This window comes from Mastomys coucha, unplaced genomic scaffold, assembly GCF_008632895.1.
Source record: "Mastomys coucha isolate ucsf_1 unplaced genomic scaffold, UCSF_Mcou_1 pScaffold15, whole genome shotgun sequence".
In the NCBI taxonomy this organism is placed as follows: Eukaryota; Metazoa; Chordata; class Mammalia; order Rodentia; family Muridae; genus Mastomys; species Mastomys coucha.
The window spans coordinates 127906568-127927260 of NW_022196897.1; the positions used below are offsets into that span (position 1 = coordinate 127906568).

At 40.1% G+C, this 20693-nt stretch overlaps 1 protein-coding gene across 4 annotated transcripts in view; it reads right to left on the reverse strand.

Moving 5' to 3' along the window:
* The window catches only part of Kif16b (kinesin family member 16B), a 318921-nt gene that overhangs the window by 32070 nt on the left and 266158 nt on the right, over positions 1–20693 (reverse strand). For all 4 annotated transcript variants that reach the window (XM_031372080.1, XM_031372081.1, XM_031372079.1 and 1 more), the window contains one exon: positions 4450–4533. In XM_031372080.1, coding sequence (XP_031227940.1) covers positions 4450–4533 — 84 coding nt within the window. The remainder of the gene's footprint in view (positions 1–4449; positions 4534–20693) is intronic.

Sequence of the window (20693 nt, forward strand, 5' to 3'; positions counted from 1 at the left end):
AGAAGGCGGGCGGGGGTGGGGGTGGGGGTGGGGGGTAGGGGGGGCGGAGCGTCGGGAAGCGAGGGGGCTCGAGGGGGAGGCAGCTGAGTCCTCGGCGGCGGCTCAGTGATTAGGGCCTACGTTTCTTTTCTTATTGCTGTGATCAAACGCTCAGACAAAAGACACTCAGGAAAGAAAAGCTTTATTATGGCTCACAGTTCCAAGGCAAAGAATGAAGATGGCAGGGGCCTGGAGCAGCTGACTTATCACATGTGCAGTAAGGAAGAAGCAGAGAAGGCTGAAAGCATGCTGCTGCTTTCCTCCATCTAGACTGTGCAAGATCCCGGCCAGGAAATGATGTGGCCCACAGTGGGCAGGTCTTTCTACCTCAAATATGTAATTAAAGGCATCCTTAGAGGGCCTCCCAGGATATTCTAGAGTCTTCAAGTAGACAACACTAGCCACCACAGTCACAATGACAGGGATGATAATGAGCTTCTTTTGCCTTAGAACAGGTTAGGGTAAGGACAAGTGTCATTCTAATTTAGGTGAATGGAATGACATTTCAGAGAAAAAAGATAGGCAGCAGTGCTTGGTTAACTTTGTACTAACCCTGAATTTATCCAAAAGTAACACTCCTTTATAGGGAAAGAGTGGATGCTCAATGACTGAGGCCTACTCTGGAAGCCACGTTGAGAGTGAGCCGAGACTCTACCACTTCACTAGCTGTGGGAACTTTACCTTCTAAAGAGAGAGACATGGTTCCTCACCTGTGAATAAGGACAAAAGATCTCCCTTCCCAAGCTCCCTCCAGAAGTAACTGGCAGGACCCAGTCAGAAGCACTTAGTAGACAGCAAGGGTTAGAGACCAGGCCTTGTGGGAGAGCAGTCAATTCCCCAGCACTCTTGAGTGGCAACACTGGCAGTAGGTGATGTTCAGCCCAGTGGTTACAATGTCTAGCTTCAAAACTACAATCTACTCATCCATCTTCCTTCCCTCTCCTCTTCCCTCCCTCCCTCCTCCCTGGAGACAGGGAACTCCTTCCCTTCCTGCTACCTTATTTAGCTCCCTGCTGTTTGCAGGACTGGAGAAGTGTCCAGAACTCTACTGCCCAAAGACAAGGTCTATGTTTGTACACACCAATCTGGTTCCAGCTTGGTCAGGAAGGCAGCAACAGGAAGACTCACCCAAGTTAGAAATATTTTTAAGATTCTAAGTCTCTTTGTGAACAAAAGTTCCAGGAAGCATGTGAATGTGTACATGAATCATTTACAGGGGGGAATTATATAAAACAGGCTCTAGTTATGAACACGTGTTACCAGGCAAAGTTGTCTGGGTAGAGGCATTATAGCTTTATCACTAAGGGCGCTGGAGTCAAGCTGATAGTCCATCACTTAGCATCTTTTCCTACTCCGGTGTCTTCTGATGCAGTATGGTACACGCTACAGTCCTAGTCTCCCAGCACAAGGCACACACTAATCTTTCCAATATATAGAATTTACCTCTGAAACACTTCTCAACACAGCTTTTCATTCCTACCCAGAATTTTAAGAAATCATTACTTTAAAAGACTTAACTTTTATAACCTGGAAAATTGATATACACAATAAAACTCACTAAAAATCACCATTTACACAACTGTATCAAAGTGATTGCAATTATAAAACTGCATTTTTGAATTTTAATAATGTTAACTCCTTTTAAGCAATCATTACAGATGTCAGTTATAATACAAATACAGATATGGGTCTAACTGAAATTCACTTTTTATATGTTCATGTGTCTGTGACATCTCCAGATAAATTTTAATAGAGAAACTTAAGCATGTTCTCAGAGAGAAAAAATATGTCATTCTATATAGCACTGAGCACTGGATCTAGCATGGGAGAGAGATTAAACAAATATTTGTTGAGTTCAGTCATAAGCAGTTAATAGAAAGTAACTCTTATTTTTCATATAAAATACATTAACTCAAGTAGTAGCTTCTGATGCTAGAAGATCAGAAAAATCTCAATGAAAAGTCTCAATATCCACAGGAAATTAATGCAAGGATCTTAGATTAATTTTCTATTAAAGTGAAGGTGAATTATACTTGTTTCTTGAAGAGAAGATAACACTCTAAGATTTACCACTCAGTTTTAGATGAAACACATTTATCTTCAAACACAAGTGCCTGCCTATTTCCCCACATTCTGTAAAAGCACCAGTATTGAACAGTCACAGGCAACCCAAGAGATACTTGTATATATACAGTATTGTGGTCAGGGTAAGTGCCTCCAAAGGCATATATATGTGTTAAAGACTTAGTTTCTAATTTGGCGTTGTGAAAAGTGGAACCGAGTGGGCAAAAGTTGGGTCACTGAGGCTATAACCTTGAAGTGGATGTTGGGATCCTGACCACTTCCTGCTTTCTCTTTGCTTCCTGTGAGTCAGGTAGCTTCCTCTGCTCTGTGCTCTAGTCATGATGCTCTGCCTGACCACCGCCCAAAAGTGAACATGACCATGGACTGACACCTCCAAACTGTGAACCAAAATAATCTTTTTAGGTTGACACAGGGTGATATAGGCATGCAACAATAGATAATGTAATGGACTTAAGTGATGACATCAGTCTCGTAGGCTTGTAATGGCTCTCATGCAGCTTCTTGTGGCCAACAATAACTAAGAATGCAAAAGCTGGCAAGCTTTCTCAAATAATTGAAGATTTCTTTTTCCTAGTTTTTGTTTGGAATTTAATTGTATATTTCTTGAGCTTAAAAGATTATGAATCCCTGGATAGGAGACACTGAAGGAACAAATGTGGACTACAACAGAAAACATCATACATGAATGAGTCTTATGCACTTGGAATGGAAAGCCAAAGCAACCAAGTTCTATTCTTGAAATGTGTCACCACAAGTCACCAGTCTATTGTGGCAGTGCTGGCCTCATATGAATACCATCAGAGTTCTGGGAAGCTAGGAATGACATAGCCATAATAGCCAATAATCAATTTTTAAAACAAGTTTTGTAACTCACCATTCTCCATGCTTTCATTAAAGATGAGGCTACTTAGTCAAGGGAGGTAAAGTTCAGAGAAAGAAAATTCATCACTACTATACATGTTATTTAAGTTTTGTTTTTTTTTTTTAAAGATTTAATTATTTATTATTATACGTAAGTACACTGTAGCTGTTTTCAGACACTCCAGAAGAGGGCATCAGATCTCGTTAGGATGGTTGTGAGTCACCATGTGGTTGCTGGGATTTGAACTCAGGACCTTCAGAAGAGCAGTCAGTGCTCTTAACTGCTGAGCCATCTCTCCAGCCCCCTATTTAAGTTTGTTTGTTTGAATCTTATAATCCCTTAACATAAGTACTGTAAAACTTTGAGAGTTAAACCAGGCAGACTCATGAAAATAACCTTATCCTTGAAGGGTAATTCTTCCACTAAGTTTTAGGATTATGCTTCACAGGATAAGTTTTGGAGTCCATCGCAGTCCTCCTAGAGCCCAGTCTTTCTGGTCTCAGGACTTCTTCAAATTTGTAGCTACAGTGTGACTGCAGAGTCTGAAAGCATGGCTACTCACTGAAACATGCCCTCTTTTAGAACAGTTCACTGCTTCATTTTCTCCATGTCTTCTTCCCTTTGCTCTCACAGGAACCTTCTAGATAGAACAGCTTAAGACAATTCCCTACATTTTGGTTCACCGACACCAAGTGAAGCCCATAGGCAGCCATGTTCAACTTGGCAGTCCAGAGAAGCAAGACCATTCCCAAACTTTTACATTGCAAGTCACCCATTAGAAATGTCTGTTCTGATAGGATTTCATTACAATAAGTATACAGATAATGACTTATTACCAACGAAGGGAGCTCTGGAAAAAGCAGTCAGATTTTAACCAAATATAATCAATTGTATACTCCTGAAGCCACAAACTGGAGACAGCAGTCAGCTATGGATATTGGCAGCAAGGCAGTTGCAAAAACAGGTTGTGCTAAACTGGGTTCTATGTGTAGCTAGCTTGGCAGATAAAGTTAAAATAAATTCAAAGACTCTGAACTGGGACTAAAATAGGTCCGAATATTCTCCCTCCCAAAGCTCTTGAAAAAGCAACAATGACGACATACTGTAAGTTTGGTTAATTAATTCCAAGTTTTCTTCAGCAAGCTCTGTGCTCTCATCCTGCATCACATGCCATCTGGCCGAGGGGAGTATGTAGTACTTACTGGCTCACTCACATACTGCTTCCTAACCCTCAGAAAAAAGGGTATCGTCTTCAAAATCAGAAAAATGCTAGCCAAACTACAGGAGGCAACGGAGGACCTGATCTGAAATCAAGTCACACCACCCCTGCTGCCATCTCCTGCATTAACGAAGCAGCTCTTCACTATCATCAATAAAGACAAAGGGTCCAACATGAGCTGTTCTAGTCAATCATTCACATGCTGGATTTTCTACAAAGGGAGGTAAAGAGCTTGATCTCTTACCTCTAAGTGTGTCCGCCGCTCAGCAACTACCCGCTCGTCTTTGTTTCCAAACAGCTTCTTTGGGGGGAACTCAAGAGCAGCGAGCTGAAATGCAGATTTCAAAAGACATATTAAAGTCATAAAAATGAACTTTTGTCTATTTTTAATTAAACTTTCATTTAGTGTCCCTATTATAGAGTGAAGAGAGAAGCTTAAAATTTAAAGGTGGTAGGTCTTGCTCTGGGTTGCCATCAACACAGAAGAGATTAGGCAATTTTGGATTAGATTCCTCCGTGTCAAGTGAGAAAACGTGTTCGTGTGTGTGTGTGTGTGTGTGTGTGTGTGTATGCGATTTTGAACAATACATTCTAAAGATCAGATTCTATGTCATGTAGCAGTTTTCATAAAGCAAACAAGCCCCAAATGACACTTGACCAAGTGCCTATGGGATGTAGGTGAGGTCTAGCCAACACAGAATTTGTTTCTGTATTACTTTTGTTTTTATGAAATAGGGTCTCATTCTAAACCTTAAGCTGGCCTACAATTAAATATATACACTTCAGGCTGGTCTTGAACTCAAGTGATCTTCTAACTCAGCCTCATTGGGGGGGATTACTGTCAAGAACCCTCACACTATTTATTTATTTATTTATTTATTTATTTATTTATTTATTTATTATTTACTTATAGGCATGATTCTGCTATGTAACTTAAGTACTTAGTCCATACAATTATTGATTTTCAGTGGAGATGAGAATTTGAAAATTCTATCTACAAATTCCATGGTCATTTTGTAAAGTATTTCTTAGACAATTTCTAAGGTCCACTAAAAAGTCCATGTGATTTTCTTTTAGGTTAGTGTACATGAAGATTACCCAGGGAAAGGAGGCTTCTCATTAAATCTATCACACTTCCTACAAAATGAAGGCTTGGACTTAGCTCTCTAGCTGTGTCTTAAAAGCCCATAGTCATCTTTTTTAATGTTCTTCTTCTCGAAGGCATACAGATTATAATAAGGTAAGTTTTATTATATGCTCAGGCTAGGAAGGGCTGTATAATCTGGTGAGACCCTGACAAGCCAGGCTCGCCTTGGCAGAATGGATGCTAAGCTGCAATAATTGCTGCTGTGGGTAGGATTCACTGTTTCCTTATTTCTACCTTTGGTGGACAAATTGAAGTCAATGAAGCATTATTAAGAAAAAAATGAATATTTCTTCAACAAAGTAGGGCACAATAGGCCACGAAACTCCAATTTATACCCATGCAAATCACTATGCTGATTTGAATTTATATTACTACAGCTGAAGTTTAAAAATATTAAAAACTAGCTTCTGTGTATTTAAGATGTTAAAAACACCATAAGATATGCTAGAAATACCAGAAATTGTAATGTATAAAAGAAAAACTTGACTAATGTTCAAACTGGGCATACTACAGCCAGTACCTGGTTCTAGAAATGAACGTTGCTGTGCCAGGAAATAGTCTTTGCAGTCCCTTCTTCTTCCCACTCTAGGTGGACAAATAGCTCAACTGACTGCTAATAGCAAACTTTGATTCTGTTTTTGGTTTTGTATTGACAGTCCTGACACGGATTGTCATGTAACTGGACAAGATTCTTCCACTGAGTTGTTATTCACTCCTGTCTTTACCTTTAGAATTTTGTAATAGGAATTCACTAAGTTTTGGAGCCTAGTCTTGAACTTGTAATTCTCTAGTTTCTTCCCTCTGACTGGACCTATAGGCTTGCAACACTAGTAGAGTTTTGTTCTGTTTACACACTTAATGCAAAAGGCACCATACAAGGTTTTTGAGTCTACATCTTTTTGTTGAGCACTGTGCTTGGAAGATCCATTGATAGTTGCATGTAAGGATAGTTTGCACGCCACATTGGTGTTCAGTATTTTGCTATGTCAATTTTCTACAACTTGTTCACTTAACTTTTTGTTGTTGGTGGTTTGTTTTCTGTTGCAGTTCTTGAGCTCTTCGTTACTTTCCGCTTTGGAGATTTTGGGAACTGTGCTGGGAGGAATATGTTCTCCTAGGTCTACTAATGGAAAGATTCATGTACTTTTGTTGGTCCTACTGTCAGAAGAAAAAATGCTGGGTCACATGGTATGTTATGTGTTCAGCAAAATTTAAAAAAAAAATCTACTGGGCAGGCTGTGAATGGGTTTTAGTAACTGACTCTCTTACTGAGACTCAGCTGTGTCAGGTCTCTACTAACACTTGGGCCTCTGGGTATTTCTAGCTCCGCACTTCTGGGAGGTAAGCAGTTATTTCTCCTGTGCATCATGTGTGTGCTTCTTTGATATCTAATAATGTTGATTACCTTTTCACTAACCTTCTTTGTTATTTTAAGTGGCCATTCAACTATTTTACCCCTTAAAATTTTTTGAAATTAAAATATAATTATATGGGTGACTTTCTAAGGCATGACCAGCCAGGAGGCACAGGCCTCACAAGAGACAGAGCAGCCGGGACAGGATCCTCTCAACCTCTGTCCACAACTAGGAGGGACAACAGATCCACAGCCCTCTCTGCACCTTTCCCGCAAGTGGAGATCCTGTCTATAGGGTGTGCTCTGACCCCAGGACTTAGGACGGACAACTGATCCATAGCCATCTGTGCCTGGGTTTTACCAGAGAAGAACTGATCTCCCGGAAGTGCTGACACAGGCTTATAGACCCAAAGAAGGAACAAGCTCTAGTTAGAGACAGCAAGAACATCTAACACCAGAGATCAACAGATGGCGAAAGGCAAACACAAGAATCTTACCAACAGAAACCAAGACGACCTGGCTTTATCAGTACCTAGTACTCCAACCACAGCAAGTCCTGGATATCCCCAAACACTGGAAAAGCAAGATTTGGATCTAAAATCCTATCTCACAATGGTGCTAGAGGAATTTAAGAAGAACATGGATAACTCTCTTAAAGAAATACAGTAGAACAAAGGTAAAGAGGTGCAAGCCCTTAAAGAGGAAACAAAAAAATCCCTTAAGAATTACAGGAGATCACAAGTAAACAAGTAGAAGCCCTTAAAGAGGAAACACAAAAATCACTTAAAGAACTATAGGAAAACACAATCAAACAGGTGAAGGAACTGAGCAAAACTATCCAGGACCTAAAAATGGAAGTAGAAACAGTTAAGAAATCACAAAGAGAGACAACTCTGGAGTTAGAAATCTTAGGAAAGAAGTCAGGAAACATAGATGCAAGCATCACCAACAGAATACAAGAGATAGAAGAGAGAATCTCAGGCGCAGAAGATACCATAGAAAAATGCAAAATGCAAAAAGTTCTTGACCCAAAACATCCAGGAAATCCAGGACACAATGAGAAGACTAAACCTAAGGATAGTAGGAATAGAAGAGAGTGAAGACCTCCAACTTAAAGGGCCAGTAAATATCTTAAACAAAATTATAGAAGAAAACTTCCCTAACCTCAAGAAAGAGATATCTATGAACATACAAGAAGCCTATAGAACTTCAAATAGACTGTACCAGAAAAGAAATTCCTCCTGCCACATAATAGTCAAAACACCAAATGCACAAAACAAAGAAAGAATACTAAAAACAGTAAGAGAAAAAGGTCAAGTAACATATAAAAGCAGGCCTATCAGAATTACACCAGACTTCTCACCAGAGACTATGAAAGTTAGAAGATCCTGGGCAGATGTCATACAGTCCCTAAGAAAACACAAATGCCAGCCCAGACTACTATACCCAGCAAAATTCTTAATCACCATAGATGGAGAAACCAAAGTATTCCATGACAAAACCAAATACACACAATATATTGCCACAAATCCAGCCCTTCAAAGGATAAAAAATAGAAAACTCCAACACAAGGAGGGGAACTACATCTCTGAAAAAGCAAAAATGTAATCTTCCAACAGAACTAAAAGAAGATAGCCATATGAACGGAATCCCAACTCTAACAAAAAAAAATAACAGGAAGCAACAATTACTTTTACTTAATATCTATTAATATTAATGGACTCAATTCCCCAATAAAAAGATATAGACTATCAGATTGGGTACGTAAACAAGACCCAACATTTTGTTGCATACAGGAAACCTACCTCAGTGACAAAGACAAACACTACCTCAGAATAAAAGGCTGGAAAACAATCCTCCAAGCAAATAGTCCCAAGAAAAAAGCTGGAGTAGCCATTCTAATATCGAATAAAATTGACTTTCACCCTAAAGTGATCAAAAAAGATAAGGAGGGAAATTTCATATTCATCAAAGGTATGATCTACCAAGATGAACTCTCAATTCTGAACCTCTATGCTCCAAATCAAAGGGCATCTACATTCATAAAAGAAACTTTACTAAAGCTCAAAGTATACATTGCACTGCACACAATAATAGTGGGAGACTTTAATACCCCACTCTCTGCAATGGACAGATCATGGAACCAGAAACTAAACCAGGACACAGTGAGACTAACAGAAGTTATGAAACAGATGGATTTAACAGATATCTATAGAACTTTTTATCCTAAAACAAAAGGATATACCTGTAACCCTCCTGGCTTGAGGGCTGCCTCTCATAATAACACCTCTCTGCCCACCTCCTGCTATTTGCCACGCCTCGCTCCTGGTTCCAGTTATATCGGAAGTCCCACCTCTACAGAGACCAAAGAAGCCGCTGATTGGGCCAGCATGCTGATGAACTTGGGGGAGGGGTTTTGCCTCACCTATTCTACCTGTTGGCTTGTAACAAAGAGATCATTAAATTCAAGATGGCAGAAGTGATCACAACTCCTGTCTAATTTTTATAGAGCCTCCCATGTGGGTAAGGTATAATTATGGCTAGCCTACCTCCTCCCAATTCCATATTCCATAATAACCCTTCTCTATTGTTACTGCTGGGCGGTAACATATACCTTCTTCTCAGCACCTCATGGTACCTTCTAAAAATTGACCATATAAATTGGTCACAAATCAGGCCTCAACAGATACAAGAAGATTGAAATAATTCCTTGTATCCTATCAGATCACCATGGACTATAGCTGCTCTTCAATAATAACATAAACAATACAATGCCCACATATACGTGGAAGCTTAACAACACTCTACTCAATGATAACTTGGTCAAGGAAGAAATAAAGAAATTAAATACTTTCTTGAGTTTAATGAAAATGAAGCCACAACATACCCAAACTTATGGGACACAATGAAAGCAGTCCTAAGAGGAAAACTAATAGCTTTAGGTGCCTCCAAAAAGAAACTGGAGAGAGCATACACTAGCAATTTGACAGCACACCTTAAGGCACTAGAACAAAAAGAAGCAAATTCATCCAAGAGGAGTCAGAGGCAGGAAATAATCAAACTCAGGGATGAAATCAACAAAATAGAAACAAAAAGAACTATACAAATAATCAACCAAACCAGGAGCTGATTCTTTGAGAAAATAAACAAAATAGATAAACCCTTAGCCAGACTAACTAGAGGGCACAGAGACAGTATCCTAATTCAAAGATCAGAAATGAAAAGGGAGACATAACAACAGACACTGAGGAAATCCAAAAAATCATGAGATCCTACTACAATAGCCTATACTCAACAAAACTGGAAAACCTGGATGAAATGGACAATTTTCTAGACAGATACCAGGTACCAAAGTTAAATCAAGACCAGATCAGTGATCTAAACAGTCCCATATCTGCTAAGGAAATAGAAACAGTCATTAATAGTCTCCCAACCAAAAAAAGCTCAGGACCAGATGTGTTTAGTGCAGAGTTTTATCAAACCTTCAAAGAAGACCTAGTACCAATACTCCTCAACCTATTCCACAAAATTGAAACAGAAGGTACTCTACCCAATTCGTTCTACGAAGCCACAATTACTCTTATACCTAAATCACACAAAGACATAACAAAGAAAGAAAACTTCAGACCAATTTCCCTTATGAATATTGATGCAAAAATACTCAATAAAATTCTTGCAAACAGAATCCAAGAACACATCAAAACGATCATCCATCATGATCACGTAGGCTTCATTCCAGGCATGCAGGAATGGCTGAATATATGGAAATCCATCAATGTAATTCACTATATAAACAAACTCAAAGAAAAAAAACCATAAGATCATCTCATTAAATGCTGAGAAAGCATTTGACAAGATCCAACATCCCTTCATGATAAAAGCCTTGGAAAGTTCAGGAATTCAAGGCCCATACTTAAACATAGTAAAAGCAATATACAGCAAACCAGTAACCAACATCAAACTAAATGGAGAAAAACCTGAAGCAATACCACTAAAACCAGGGAGTAGGCAAGGCTGCCCACTCTCTCTCTACCTATTCAATATTGTACTTGAAGTCCTAGCTAGAGGAATTAGACAACAAAAGGAGACCAAAGGGACACAAACTGGAAAGGAAGAAGTGAAATTATCACTATTTGCTGATGATATGATAGTATACTTAATGACCCCAAAAATTCCACCAGAGAGCTCCTAAACCTGATAAATAACTTCAGAAAAGTAGGTGGATATAAAATTAACTGAAGCAAATCAGAGGACTTCCTCTACACAAAGGATAAACAGGCAGAGAAAGAAATTAGGAAAACAACACCCTTAACAATTGTTACAAATAACATAAAATATCTTGGTATAACTCTAACTAAGGAAGTAAAAGATCTGTTTGACAAGAACTTCAAGTTTCTGAAGAAGGAAATTGAAGAAGATCTCAGAAGATGGAAAGATCTCCCATGCTCGTATATTGGCAGGATTAATATAGTAAAAATGGCTATCTTGCCGAAGGCAATCTACAGATTCAATGCAATCCCCATCAAAGTTCCAACTCAATTCTTCACAGACTTAGAAAGAGCAATTTGCAAAATCATCTGGAATAACAAAAAACCCAAGATAGTGAAAACTATTCTCAACAATAAAGGAACCTCAGGTGGAATCAGCATTCGAAACCTTAAGCTGTACTACAGAGCAATTGTGATAAAAACTGCATGGTATTCGTACAGTGACAGGCAGGTAGATCAATGGAAAAGAATTGAAGACCCAGAAATGAACCCACACGTCTATGGTTACTTGATCTTTGACAAAGAAGCTAAAACCATAAAGTGGAAAAAAGACAGCATTTTCAACAAATGGTGCTGGCTCAATTGGGAGTTAGCATGTACAAGAATGTAAATCGATCCATTCCTATCTCCTTGTACAAAGCTCAAGTCCAAGTGGATCAGGAACCTCCACATCAAACCAGATACACTGAAACTAATAGAAAGTGGGGAAGAGCCTCAAGCACATAGGCACAGGGGAAAATTTCCTGAACAGAATACCAATAGCTTATGCTCTAAGATCAAGAATTGACAAATGGGACCTCAAAAAGTTGCAAAGCTTCTGTAAGACAAAAGACACTGTCAATAGGACAAAATGGCAACCAACAAATTGGGAAAAGATCTTTACCAATCCTATATCTGATAGAGGGCTAATATCCCATGTATATAAAGAACTCAAGAAGTTAATCTCCAGAGAACCAAATAACCCTATTAAAAATGGGGTACAGAGCTAAACAAAGAATTCTCAACTGATAAATACGGAATGGCTGAGAAGCACCTAAAGAAATGTTCAACATCCAAAGTCACCAGGAAAATGCAAATCAAAAGAACCCTGAGATTCCACCTCACACCAGTCAGAATGGTAGGATAAAAAACTAAGGTGACAGCAGATGCTGGAGAGGTTGTGGAGAAAGAGAAACACTCCTTCATTGCTGGTGGGACTGCAAGTTGGTACAACCACTCTGGAAATCAGTGTGGCGGTTCCTCTGGAAATTGTACATAGTACTACCACAGGACCCAGCTATACCACTCCTGGGCATATACCCAGAAGATGTTTCAACATGTAATAAGGGCACATGCTCCACCATGTTCATAGCAGCTTTCTTTATAATAGCCAGAAACTGGAAACAACCTAGATGTCCCTAACAGAGGAGTGGATACAGAAATTGTGGTATATCTACACAATGGAGTACTACTACTCAGCTATTCAAAACAATGAATTTACGAAATTCTTAGGGAAATGGATGGATCTGGAGAATATCATCCTGAGTGACGTAACCCGATCACAAAAGAACACACATGGTATGCACTCTCTGATAAGTGGTTATTAGCCCAGAAGTTCGGAATACTCAAAGTATAATCCATAAACCACAAGAAATTCAGGAAGAAGGAAAAGCAAAATGTGGACACTTCATTCTTTCTTAAAAGTGGGAACAAAATACCCATGGAGGGAGTTGCAGAGACAAACTATGGAGCAGAGACTGAAGGAAGGGCACTCCAGCTTGATATAGCTGTCTCCTGAGAGGCTCTGACAGTACCGGACTAAATCAGTAGAGACTCACAACCATCCATTGAACTGAGTACAGGGTACGCAATGAAGGAGTTAAAGAAAGGACCGAAGGAACTGAAGGGTTTGTAGCCCCTAAGGATGAACAACAATATGAACTAACTAGTACCCTCAGAGCTCCCAGGGCCTAACCCACCAACCAAGGAGTACACATGGTGGGACTGATGGCTCTGGCAGCATGTGCATAGTAGAGGATGGCCAAGTTGGTTATCAACGGGAGGAGAGGCCCTTGGTCCTGTGAAGGTTCTGTGCCCCAGTGTAGGTGAATGCCAGTGCCATTAAGCGAGAGAGGGTGGGGTGGAGGAGGGAACAGGGTTTTGTTATTGTTGTTTTCTGTTTTTTTTTTTTTTGAGGGGAAACTGGGAAAAGAGAAATCATATGACATGTAAATAAAGAAAATATCTAATAAAAAATAGATGAAAAAATAATTATATAATTTCCCCCTCCCCTTTCTTCCACCAACCCTTGCCACATACAAACTTTGTTTGAATACTCAGGGCCAGTATTTCTTTAATTGTTGTTATGTATGTACATACATGTGTGGGCAAGCATGTATGCTTGTGCATGTACACCTACAACATAGCCCCTGAACCTAAGGTTTACCTAGGACCATATCTGGAGAGCAATTGGAAAGACTGTAAGAACCAGAGGATCCCAAACTTTACTATGAGATTTTGTCTTCTAGAAATGTCAGAGATGCTATGCCCACAAAGTCTCATTGACATGGCTGCCTTAGCAAGGCCTAAGTAAAACCCAAACAAAGTACCACCAGAGACCTGCTAATGTGAAGGCTCATGAGACCTCAGCCCCAAACAAGGAAGAAGTACAGGCAACTAAAGAATGATGAAAGTTGAAGACATAGTTTTGCCCAGGAGAGAGTCCAATGCCAAGTGGTGCTATCCAATACCAAGTGGCTAATCCTGAAATTATATACATTTTGCCTTCTTAGAATGAAGACACTGTTTTCTCTAGAGATTCTTTCTTCCCTTTAATAATGGTGCTGCTGATGACTTTATAGTGCCCTTCTAAAGACAACTGTCAGGAGAGTGGATAGTTCCACATACAGGCTTCATGTGCCAGGGCAGAGAATTCTTGGGGTGGAGGCTTGTTTTTTTCCCTTTGCCACAAATGCTCTGATTTTGTTTCTGTCATTTAACTTTGAAACTGCCTCAAGGCAGAGTGAAAGGCTAGAGGCACCAAGATGAGAGAGGTTCAACTTGAGTCTGGTTGCCTTTTAACTAGCTAACTAGCTAACTAGCTGGAGTACCTTCCACCCAAATATTCTCTCTTAGAAAACACTAAAGACAACCATACTGAACTTGACAAGTAACAAGCTTCTATGAAGCTTTAGCAAGGAATGTTGAATGGAATATAGCCACATGAATTATTAGTTGTTCTGAGGTCTGGCAATTCATTATACAAGCAAACAGTATACCTTCATGCCTCAGGCCCTCTGTCTGCTTGACCTCTGGCTTCATGGAGCAAACTTTCTTTGTTTGTTTCTCTGTTTGTTTATAATCTTGCTTTGTTGGCACAAGCATGCCTCTCCCCAGAATCTGTCTTAAGACCCATCCAACCTCAACTTCATCTTACACATGTGTCCCCCTGACAGCGATGCCAAGAGCCTGGCTAGCATGCTTTCACACTTGGTTGTTTTGTCATTTTCTTATGAGGTGAAGTGGTTTCTGTCAGGGAAAATTATTTATAGTCTCCTCACATCGTCAGTCAGAAATGATATACTGAGAGGGCTGCAGGCAGCTGGATTAAGCCAACAGTAATACTCAAGGTTTTGCAGTGGGCCACCTTCCTCAAATGGAGTTTAGTATTTGTGTTGCTAATATCCAGACTCTGAAACAACTATGTGTAACTTAACATGAAAAACTTTCATTCGGAGTTTAGGAAGAAAATATTTTCAATGATTTCCAGGCATATACTCAAAGAGCAAAGGCCTATTCAGAGAATTGTGAAAGGCTCAGTTCCTATGATGAAAAAGTCAAGACAGACATAAGTTAGATCTGACTTGAGGGTTCACAATACAATTCTGTGAATAGGTCTGTGGAGCGAGGAAGATGCTGCTCTGAAGCAGTTGGTGATCTAGGATAAGGATGAAAGGGAGTAGCTCCACCATCAGTGTACTAAGCTGTGTATACATGACTGCTGGCAGCTCCCCACAGTTCCCACAGTTCCCATGAGAAGTCTCAACAGATCCTTGATGGAGACATGTACCTCAACAAAGCACCAGAATCATGTGCGGGTAATGATCAGTGGGAGAGGGGCTGATGGGCCTCCTGTAAGGAGATTTCAGGGCACGTACACTCCTCATGCCCTATCAATACACACTGTCTACCTGAAGATAAGAACACCGGCTACCGGACACATAGCTAAGGAGAATGTCTTCGTTAACTTCAGCTGTCACTTGAACCTAGAGTCTTCTGAGGAGGGAATTGTAGTTGAGAATCACAGCCATGTCTGTGAAGGACTGTCTTGATTATTACTGATGCAGAAGGGTCTTGCTCACTGGGGGCAATGCCAACTCTAGGCAAGCACACAGGGTTGTATAAGAAAGCAACTGAGCACAAGCCAGAGATCACACAGGTAAATGGCATTCCTCCCTGGCTTCTGCTTCAGTTCCTGTCTTCATTTCCTTCAGTGCTGAACTGTGACTCAGAAGTATGAGCTGGCATAAATCCCTTCTGCCCTAAGTGGCTTTTGGTCAGAGGGTTTCATCACAGTAACAGTAATGTAAACTAGAACAGGCAGGAAGGAAAACACAGGGAAGTTCATTTTAGAAACTCAAGGTGTTGATTCTAATCCTAGTGGCAGGGCTAAGGCCCAAATAAACCAATACTGAAAGTCAAAGACACAATGTCAAATATACAGAAAAATGTCCCCACTGTTTACAACAGATCTCTGACCACAGTGTGAAAGAACTACTTCCTTCTGGCAGAGAGGAGCCTACCATAGCTCTCCAGGGGAGTCTAGGCCTGGCTATGTGTTAGTCCAGCAGAATAGATGAAAATCACAACTTCATTAAAGAATATTTGATAATAGTTAAGCCCTGAGTAAAATTTAGATATTTTGACTTTGATGACTAGTGTCATCAAGTTTACCCCAGTCAGATTATCTTCTGAATGAAAATATTCTCAATTGCTGAATTAATAACCTGATCAATCTCAACCAATTAATAACAAAAGAATATATTTGCCTTTCAGTATTGAGGAAAACACATAAACACACACACACACACACATACACACACACACACACACACACACACACACACACACAGAGAGAGAGAGAGAGAGAGAGAGAGAGAGAGAGAGATTTAAGCATCTTTAAAAAAATCAAACATTAAAATATTAAAATAGCAGAGGAGGGGTTGGGATAGCTGGCCCATGAAGAAAGCTGAGTTTAATGATATTGTGGCCTGACTCTTCATAGTTTCACCTACACTTCCCAGCTTCTTACTCCATTCTATCCATGGATCCATATTGGATAAGCTACCCTCCTGTTAGGCATACAGCAGCTATCTGCAGCCCAACTGTGCTTATATTCAAGGAAACATGGAGAAATATCAAAGAGTAGTAATGGTAACAAATTGCATATGCTAAATAAAAATCTATAAAAATGCTTTTAATGAAAAGGTAAAGGCCCTTACTTAATATGGAAAGGAAAGCAAGAATTGTATTCAGAGGGTATGAGCTCTCCAGAGCAGCATTTGGAAATGAAAGATAAAAGCCAGGTGACAGGTAGGGGCGAGAATGGGGAGTGTGTACATATCTATGTTACATTTACTACAGAAAAAAAAAAAAACCCTAAACTTTACCATAGATAGGCTTGCATAAGAAAAACACAGCATATACAGTATTTGTACTTGGAGGGATTAAGGTACCCACTGGGGGCTTAGATCATATCTTCTATGAGTAATAGGGACTACTGTGGTTGTATGTGGAACATCTCTATATGTGTTCATGTGTGTGGGTACATGTGCACATGTGAATGGACATATGGATAACAGCAGAGGCTGACATCAAGGTGTTTTCCTCACCCACTCTCTATTTCCTCATACACTCATGATTCAGCTAGACTGGCTGGCAGGCCAGCCCCATGGATTCTCTCATGTCTGCCTCCTTGGAGATGTTGTTACCTTGTTTCTAAGCCTCGATTTTTTTTTTTTTTTAATGTGGGCATGAGATCTGAACTCAGGTCTTCATGCTTGCTAAAGCACTTTGTGGACGGAACTGTCTCCCAAGCCTCATCATTTTTACAGTCACATTCCTAAACTCACTTTTTATATTAACTGTTAATTTTACTTGAGTTGGGTCCTCTGCCTCAAATAAATAGATACCCCCCAAATCAGGTGAGGGCCCTGGGGTTGACCTGTCAAACTAGGAATGCATGGAAGTGTTAGTGGTGATCTTTGCAGTCTCCACTCATGACCCACAAACACTGGACTTTCTTCCTTTTTTTGGTTCCTCGTGCTAAAAAGAAATTTCCAAATCCACTTCCAGTCTTCTCACTGAACCAACCTTCTAAGTGCCCTTCACAAAGCACTCTGTATTTTCACAGGACAGTTCTTAGTGCCTCATCAGTACAACTTAGTAGAGAGTCTAGATTTAGTTCTTATGAGAAATTCTGTCAGGAATAAACATCAGGTGTATCAGTTCTACTCTCTTCCCTCTGTAATCTCTGACAAGGGAACATCGGTGTCCCAGACTTCAAAAAATTAAAATCTCTGAAGTTCTACTGTCCTCATGACAAAAGAATTTTATGGGAACTTGGCAAATGTGGCTGATTTATATAAAATGTTGGAGATATTTGGCATCTGGTATCCAGGGAGAGTCCCCTTTCTTCCTATACGATTTCATGAAGAGCAAGCATGGCATTTCCCATGCAGTACAGAGTCACATGCTCAAGTACAACAGGACTAAGACCAACTTGTAGAATCCATGACAGTGAGCATAATGTGTGTGGCTAAGAGGACACGTGCCTTTATGTGGCCTCCCTTACCTCCTCGAAATGTGCTGCAAACAACAAGGAACAAGAAGTGAAAAACCGTCTGTATAATGCAGGGGACAGCCACCACTCAAGCTACCAGCAGGGTTTCCACCCTGAGGAGAGGGCAGGGTGTAGACGTCACTCAGAAGCATGTTCATTATACCTCATCACCCACCTTAGGATATGGCAAACCACCCATGAACGCAATTATCCAGACCTTCAGGTATCAACAGCCACACATCAATAAAAGATTATTTATCTTGGTACACATCTATAAATAAGATTATATATCTGGATACAGAATGCCCTCTGGGAGGCAGAAGCAGGCAAGGCTCAGGAACAAGAGTCCATGGGAGTCTAGGTCTCTGGTGCTAGATGAAGACAGGGCCAGCGTACTGGTCTGAAGCTCTATCACTTACAGATAGTGAAATTATTGTCCTGAATACCTGAGAGGGAGGGAGAGAAGGAGGGAGAGGGAGAGGTAGGGAGAAAAGAAGGAAGGAGGGAAGGAGGGAGGGAGGGAGGAAGGGAAAGAGGGGGATGAACATTTTCAAAGAAATTCTAAGCTACTTTGGGCAAGCCTATATTCACTGCTTTCCTTCTCTCTAAAACATCTGTATAATGGCACGTTGCCATAAAAAAAATGAGGTCGTGGCTTTGGGTGATGCTGGAGAAAACATTTATAAATGTCAGATGATGACCACATAGGACAGAATGAATGCCCAAATGACTGGGAGAACTCAGAATAGTGAGTATTCAGTCACATGTGCCATACAAATCATGTCTTAGAAAAAAAAAAAAGCCCAAAGAAACATATGGCAGGCAGACTGAGGAACAGAGGATGGGTAGCAAGTCTACCCTGGAGAAGTGGTTGGTTTTAGGTCTGGGCAGAGAAGACACAGATGTGCTTGAAGAACTCAAGACCACAGCAGGGTCACTTTGAGGAACACTGCTGGAGGCAGCCGGAGTAAAAAACAAAAAAAATAACAGCACTGGTTTAGAACCAAGAAATATAATGATTAATTGATTAAATAAATCAAAAGGGAAGGGCAGATAAGTAAGCTCACATGCACAGTTCTACATGATCTGTAAAGATGGTGGATCCTCAGCAACATGCAGCTTCTCCCACTCCTGAGGCACACGCTGACTGCACAGTGACTTGATCGAAAGAACACAGGGTAGGGAAGCATGTGAGAAGGCCTAGAAGGCAAGAAACTTTGCAGTACAGACACTTCAGCCAGGTGATCAGGTCACTGTCTCTGTGATGGGTCAGAGTGATAGGAAGTGATGCTTGAGACTTCACTCTTGACCTCTTCCTCTCCTCAACCTACAACCTTCAGCCAATCAGGAGAAAATGACAGAAATCTCAGTTGAGAACATTCTGTAAAATTCCTGAGCAGTGTTGAAGGTATTAAATACAGAGGCAAGTACTAGGGAAATAAGGAGTAAATGCAGTTAAGTATGGTATTGTAGATGGATCCTAGGAGGGAAAGGTGGGGTGCAGCCTGTGGGCAACAACAAGGCATCTGTGTTGGCTAGTACTACAGACTGTGCTATCCTAATGGGGAGAGGTCACAAAGGGGAAACTGGTAAGGTATTTAAGAGCCCTCTATATTATCCTTTCCACTGTTTCCTGTGTTCTAAATCTTCCACAGTGGGGCTAACGGTTTCTGGTCCTACATGTAAGAAACTTGGAAGGCAATGCTTCTACACCCACACAGGAAAAGTGCTAGCCCAGAAATCAACAAGACAACTTAGATCCAGCAGAGAAGTAATGTCACATGTCACTGACCTCAAAATGGACAGCTGGGTGCTGAGTCTTGAACACTATGACAGTTGCTGCTGGAGGTTCAGCACAGCCTTGTATGATTGTTAAAAGGTCTGAGTGGGGCTAGTCCTAGGGGTCACGTCTCAATGAGTTTAAGTTCTAGGATCTCAACTAGCTTTTCACTGTTATGGAGGGAGGAAAAAAATCCCCCTAGCATATGGCAGGGAAGGACAAAGCCACTGAGAGGCATCTTCAAACATGCAAGAAAGCAGGTGAAAGATATCAAGGTATAATTACACAAGAACATTCAATGACTGTAAAAGCTAGCCAAGAAACAGCCTAAGAAGATCTCAGAAGTAGGGGACCAGGATAAAGATGGTTGGCTCTATTAAAACTCATACATATGTTTTACCAAAGGCTCATTGCAAAAGAATGTGAATATTACATGTTCTGACACTCTAGAAATGATAACTTGAGAATCTGGGAGGTGGGAGTAAATGAATACTATTTATTTTAGAGCAGTTAATTGATAATTTGGAAATACAAACATGATAATTTGAAAACTTTAGTACTAATTTTTTAATAATCATTTTTCTTGAAGTCACACTAATTTTAGAGGACTTATATCTCATGGCAGAGACACTTTAAAGTTGTTAAATGCAAGTAAAATTCAATTGAATGCTCATACTTAAAACAGCAGATCTAAAACGAACATCATGCTTAAAAGCTGCTTCCTTCTTTTGGTCTATTCTCTTTAATTCCTTTTTATATCTGTCCATGTATCTGCCTATACATTTCGAAAATTAAAATAGCACTCATTAGGCAGGAACATTCATTATTGTTAAAGAATGACTGGGTAACCTGTTTTCTTCTATTTCTTGTACCATGCACAATTTTTATAAATGAGCATGCATCACTTTTATAGAAACAATAAAAAATGATTACTCTTTTTTATAAGTTTAAATGAATGGTTAAATGAACACCATATGTCTTTTTTCTTTGAATAACCTGAGATTTGGGGCAACTGGGTTGCAAATCCTAGCTCAGCAAATCACAGGTTAAGCAATGGAGACCAACTTGTAGAACATTCTAGTTCCTGGTTTCATCCTCTGTTCCAGTGAAGGAACTGAG